Genomic DNA, 6,000 nt, shown 5'->3' with positions numbered 1-6,000 from the left:
GCTCGTGATCAGCTGCTGTGGAGCTAATTGGATGGCAAGTTTACTACTGTGGTGTGAAAGAAGAAGAGAAACAAGGTCTCTGGCTCCCTCTCATTGCTGCTTCTTTAAGCTCAAAAGTCAAGCCAATGACAGGGACAGTGGAAATTTGTAGCAGGCCTTGACCCCATTGGGACAAGGCAGACTGGGACGAGGCAACGGCACGCTGACGTCATCTACTTCTTCCAAATTTCAGAAGCCATTTGGGACATTAAGGAGTTGCAGCGCATGTGGTTAGGTGTTAGTAGTTAGAAATGGCCATAGTTGCACTTCTCTTGCCGCCTCTGGTGTGGCACTGGCAGGCATGCATGCATGCTCATAATGATCTCCATGGAAAGCTAGGCCTTGGCATCACAGAAAGCAGGGCACTTTTCTTAGGACATTTAAAAATGAACCTGTAAAATAATTCTGTTTCATCCACCCAACTCAAAAAATGTAATTAATTTCCACCCGCTCTGAAACTATCACGAAAAGTCAATTCAACTCCCTCATTTCAGGGAGCAGAAGTGGAAACTGTTTTCCTGTCATTGCACCTGACTGGAAGTCTTCCTCCTAAGCACTGCCGGCCAGCAGAGTCTCAGAGGCTGTCTTTTTGTTTTTAAAGGATTCTCAAGCTTTCTTAATTCACTACAGAGCTCCTCAGTCATCTCGTCCTTCCATACACGCCACTACAGTTGCGTTCTTTACTTGTGCCAAGTGTGACACAGCAACTGCATTCCCCAGTGCCCTGAAGATACTGTGTCTCCTTCATGTGGGTTGATAGCCATATATTACCTTAAGGTCCTTTTGAGGTATGCTCATAGATAAAGCAAAATTAACTAAATGTGCATGATTAACACTCTCTTGTGATGTGACAGTGCTTTGGAATGGAATATGTCATACACAGGTCAGTATTTCAGACCCATGCCTGATTACCATGTCAGTATTTGTACATAACTTATTGGAAATGCCATTTTATCTGTTCTTTGTAGCTCCAACCATGTTAAGTAGTCAGTCAGAAATGTAGAGCAGAAACAGTTCCAAGTGGCAATGTGCCCACCTCTTCTTGTATTATTCATGACAACATGCTTTTTTCCTCTCTTGCAGGGAGGTTCTAGGATAGCAGAAGCAGCTGGCAAGAGAAGAGAGTATCTACCCAGAAGCAATCCAAAATTCTCAAGTTAAATATTTTTCCTTCAACAGTAATGCTTTACTACTGCCTACGTGTAGTGCACCAATATAAATAGCTCAATCCATACTGCTGTCAGCTACTCTGGGATGAATATTTGTACTTGGTATCAAAGAAGAGAGGTGCAACACAGCATTGCCATTGAGGAGGCAGCTTTTTGGAAAACACTGGTCACTCAGTGAAAGAGCACCCTGCCCAGTTACGAAACTGGGACTTATTCCTTAAAGAAAAGGGTGGATCTCACCAAGGGAAGAGGGTGGATCTCACCTAGTTTTTAAACACTGCCTTGAATTCACTTTCATGATGGTCATAAGGTAAGGCAGTCATCGGAAGTGGATGGAACAGGGTCAGCTTGAAGAGTTGTTGGACATCACTGATTTAGATTTTGGGCAAAACTAAAATTGAAATTCCGATTGTAAAATGCAACTCTAGTGCTTGATAATAGTGGGGGGGAAAAAACACCAAACAACAAAGGAGGATATCGTACTGCATACAAAGCAATGTATCTCAAAGTTTTTTTCCTTTACAGTTGACTTTCAGAGTAGATTAAGTTTTTTCAAATTTTACATGCATTTATTCTTTCTCTTTTCATCATTCTAATGACAATTCGATCATTAAAATTAGCATTATTCATTACCTCCATTGACAGAAAGAACTGAAAAATAATGGAAGCCTAATCTTTCCAATTTAGAAAAATAAAATTTCTCTAGGATTTATACTGTCTCAAGTTTGACAGTGACTCTGACTCAGTTTAACTCAGAAAATACTTAAAGATACACTTAATTTTAATCAAGCAGGTAATCTTACTAATTCAGCAGAACAAATAGATACACTTCAAACTAATGTGCTTATGTGTTTTAATAGATGAGGCCCAAGCACCTGGCAGAAATAAATTTAAAAAAAAAAAAAAAATCAATAATGACGTACAGTAAAGCTAGCTTCTCTGCAGAGATGGAACTACTAAATTAAAATACAACTTGCACAAAAATGTCATTTTTCCAATGCAAAATTTCTCCCTTTTTTTCAAATCTGTTGTGACATTTATTTTTCTGAATGTTTCAACAGCTGGAAACAAACATTTTGGCTTTCATTTCAAGGAAAGAAGAACCATTCTAGCCCCTCAAGTTGTTGAGAAAACATGAAAAAGTGAATTCAAGGCTCTAGAACCAGAAGACAAATAGAAGAATGAGTTATTTATTTATTGTTTAAATCTCATGACTACTTAATGCATGGGGTTGGAGATAATTGTGTTTTCTCTAGAAGAAATATATTCTTCTTCCCTTGTTTGTGGTATGGATAAAAATTACAGTCCAGGTGTAAGTACTGTAGCTCACACAAGTTATTAATTATTTACAATAGAGATTAATATGCGGGCATCCTTTATATTTATGAGAATACAGTGATGAACTGAAAGTATGAGCCTGAACTGAATAAAAATAACTTGAGTTCAGGGAATATATAACAAAGAAGCAGATCTATTATGAACACATCCACCAAAATAATTAATTTACAAAATCTCAGCCATATAAATAATACAAATCTTTGAAAGATATGCTAAGAATGTTAAAATATGAAAGCCATGTTTAATTCTTTTATGCAATCTCAGACATCCTCTAAGAACAGAGTCTAAGGGAAAATGGCTCTGTTTTGCTGAGGGTTAATTAATGTGTATTTAAACTATTTACATTGTCTTGGGGGGGAAGTATTTTTAAAAAAAAAAAAAAAAAAAAAAAAAGGAATTTTCCCTCATAATAGCATATGCTGTTCCAGTCTCCTTAAATCTCCCTAACTAACAAAAAGAACTCAAGTAAGAGCAAAGAAAGACTATTTTCCTGTCTGGGCAAGATGATACTCATCATCCTCGCTTACATGCACAACCAAGCAGTCACACAGAAGCACACTGTACTTAGGAAAATTCTTTCAAGTGAGTTTCAAAATACGCAATGCATCTGAAAAATATTACTTCACAGTTTTGCACTCCTCGCCCCCGCCCCCCCAATAACATGTGGCAAGGACACTTAGGGCTTGTATTTGTTTTTGCTGATTTGTAGGGTTTAGGATTGAATACCAACCAAAAGTTTCTGACTACTTACCCACTCTTCCTCATCATACTCAGAATGATGGGGTATAGAGTCCTGTCTTTTTATCTGAGAAGGATGATCCTGATGCTGTAAATCACCCCCCTCTTCTGCACTGTTTCTAGGCACAGCTGGTTTCTTGAGGACACAGCCAGGCCGGGCTGTGTATAGTGCTAAAAGGGCGCTTCTGACCAGCTGATCCTTAAATGCATGCACAAATAACTCTGTCTAGAAAAGAAAATAATTGAACGAACAGGTTAGACCAAAGAATGCAATACTGCAACATAGCTATTATAACACTGAATTACCCTTAGGCAGAGTGGATATTTGTTTCAGGCCAGCCTAAGAGGCAGAAAACAAAACAGACCAACAATGAGAAAAAATTCAAGTTTTTGGGACATCATCACATTCTACAATCCCATTGTTCTAAAGATTAACACAGAAGTACAGTATCTGCCACAGAGAACATCATCTTTTCACACAATCCTATTTTATTTGAGTTCCAAATTTTGCCTGCAGAGACAAGCCTCTACAAGAACCAGTTCCAAGAGTAATCAACCACAGCTCAGTAATTTCCAAATAAGTGTCAGATAAAACATGATTAACAAATTTAAGAATAATCTTAAATAAAAACACACCACACTACGCTGCTGAGATTGCAGTATCTGCAAAAGCAGTGTTTCAGAGATAAATTTTGCTACGTGTAGCTATCAACCCAGATATCAGGGCAGATGATGACACCTGATTTCTAGCTTTATTTTATTTATTTTTAAAGAAAAGAAACCTTGAAGTAGTTTGTCCAGGCTCTCTGAAGATGTTATTCAATCACCGCATCATTTTTCTAAATCCTTCTTGTTGACTGTGACAGCTGGAAGTTTACCATATTTTTAGAACTCTCCAACCTCCCCGCATTATTTACCTCCCTTCCACCCCAACAAGAAAAGGAAAACGCTTTCTGCATATGGTCTTTAGCATCTCTAGACTCTGTCTCCATCCAACAGCACTTGCTGATGCCACCAGTCTGCCACACATGCCCACCTCCTGCAGTCACACACAACACGTGGCCCTACCTCCGCTACTCCTCTTATTTCGGAGGCTGGCCTATTCGCTCCGTCAGCTGACGCCACTGACTGAACAGGAGAGGGTGAGGTGCCAGGACACATTCCCTTTCACTACAGGGTGGTAACCACTAGCAAAGCCGCAGTGACAGACAGCTGGGGAGAGTCACAATTTGGGTTACTACAACAACATTCGACAGGGTTCATCTGTCAGAGTGGGGAGAGCACGCACCCCGTCGCTATACCACATCCCATCCCGGCTGCTATAGCTCCCCTCCCCAGCCAGAAGCCCTGGTTCACAGGTGATGATGAAACACTGCTTGGCATTTCCTTCACAGCACAATTACCTGAACTTATTTATCCCGGGTCAGTGGGATTTAGCCGCCTTCCTACTTACCCAGAACATAGTGGATTGTCACGTGCAGATTTAGACGCTGAACTGCCTTTGTGCACACAATCTTAATTAAACAGGCATGTGGAAAAGTATGTAGATAAAAGTCAGAGCAACCAGCCTGAACAAGCAGTCACACAAAGCTAGGAATTGCTAGAAATAAAGGTTGCCCGGCCAAGCTTCATTCAGCCCTTTCATGCTTCTTATGCAAAACCTGGAGGAGAAGTAGCAAAAAACCCCAAGGCAAACAAGTTTCAAGTGTCAGCATCTATCTTCCTGGAAATCTTTCTCCCAGTTTCTGCACTTCTTACTTCTAAGTCTTATCCCATCCCTTTTTGCTAGTACTTGCTCCCCCTTTTGTATACCTCTACTCCTACTCAATGGATTTTTCTTGCTTTTCTGCCTCAATACCCCCTCAAAAGATCACTGACATTTAGACCATAATGCTCTAAATAATGAATGGTTTTCTTAAAGCTCCAGCTGCTGGGTTAGGTACCTGCTTGAGAAGTTTCTGCTTTTTACCACTTTCACTATGTTTTAGGAAAAAGGTATTTTTGATCCTTAATGGTTGCACATAGAAAATTTGCTGCAAGTAAAACTCAGAAGTCTTAAAAATAAGAACCTTAGGGATAGCTAAGCTAACTTATGATTTTTTAAACCAACATCAGGACTTCTTTCAGACGTGATTTGGGATTCTTTAGTGCTTAGGCTTGGCAACACTATTCATCTCCCCGGCAATTTTACCAGACCCATTCTGTCTCCTCCTTACTGACTTGGTGCCTGAGGGAATGGGTGCTTAAACAGAGACAGTTTTCTTATATGTACCCTCAGGACTGCCTCATGGTAGTCCTGAACTGCACTGTAGGACAATTTCAGCTTTCTACATTTCCAACCTCCACGTGGTGCATGCTCAGAGAATACGTCGTCTTTGGGGAATATTGTTAGTAAACCCTACCATTCTTCTATAAAGAGGCAAAGCAAGACTTGCGGAGTTGTCTTTTCTTGCATGGTAAGAGCAGAGCTCCTCTTCAAGACTCTTCTACAGTTCCACATCAAGAGAGTCCAAACTACTTTACTTGTCTGTCCTTAGAAATGACAACATCATGGTTTTGCTGAGGTTTTGTACCTCCCCCCAAAGTCTGCTTGAGATCATTTCAGGTCTCTGCATCAGGCATGGTAGACTCAAAAAAGCTTTAGGTTTCAGAAAATTTTAAGTAAGGAAGGAATGCCCACTATGATTGAAATGTATGTTAGGTAACTATCTGAAAA

The 6,000-nt window shown here is 39.9% G+C and overlaps 1 protein-coding gene across 1 annotated transcript in view; it reads right to left on the bottom strand.

Annotated features, from left to right (window-relative positions):
* Positions 1-3,297: 3,297 nt before the first annotated feature.
* LOC104074165 (type II inositol 3,4-bisphosphate 4-phosphatase-like) overlaps positions 3,298-6,000 on the bottom strand; it is a gene marked incomplete at both ends in the record, with an annotated part of 48,011 nt that continues 45,308 nt past the window's right edge. The window contains one exon of the mRNA XM_009574201.1: positions 3,298-3,510. Coding sequence (XP_009572496.1) covers positions 3,298-3,510 — 213 coding nt within the window. The remainder of the gene's footprint in view (positions 3,511-6,000) is intronic.

Source organism: Fulmarus glacialis, unplaced genomic scaffold, assembly GCF_000690835.1.
Source record: "Fulmarus glacialis isolate BGI_N327 unplaced genomic scaffold, ASM69083v1 Scaffold7183, whole genome shotgun sequence".
NCBI classification, from domain to species: Eukaryota; Metazoa; Chordata; class Aves; order Procellariiformes; family Procellariidae; genus Fulmarus; species Fulmarus glacialis.
The sequence above is the reverse complement of the archived record's forward strand: the minus strand, read 5'-3'. Positions and strand labels throughout refer to the sequence as shown.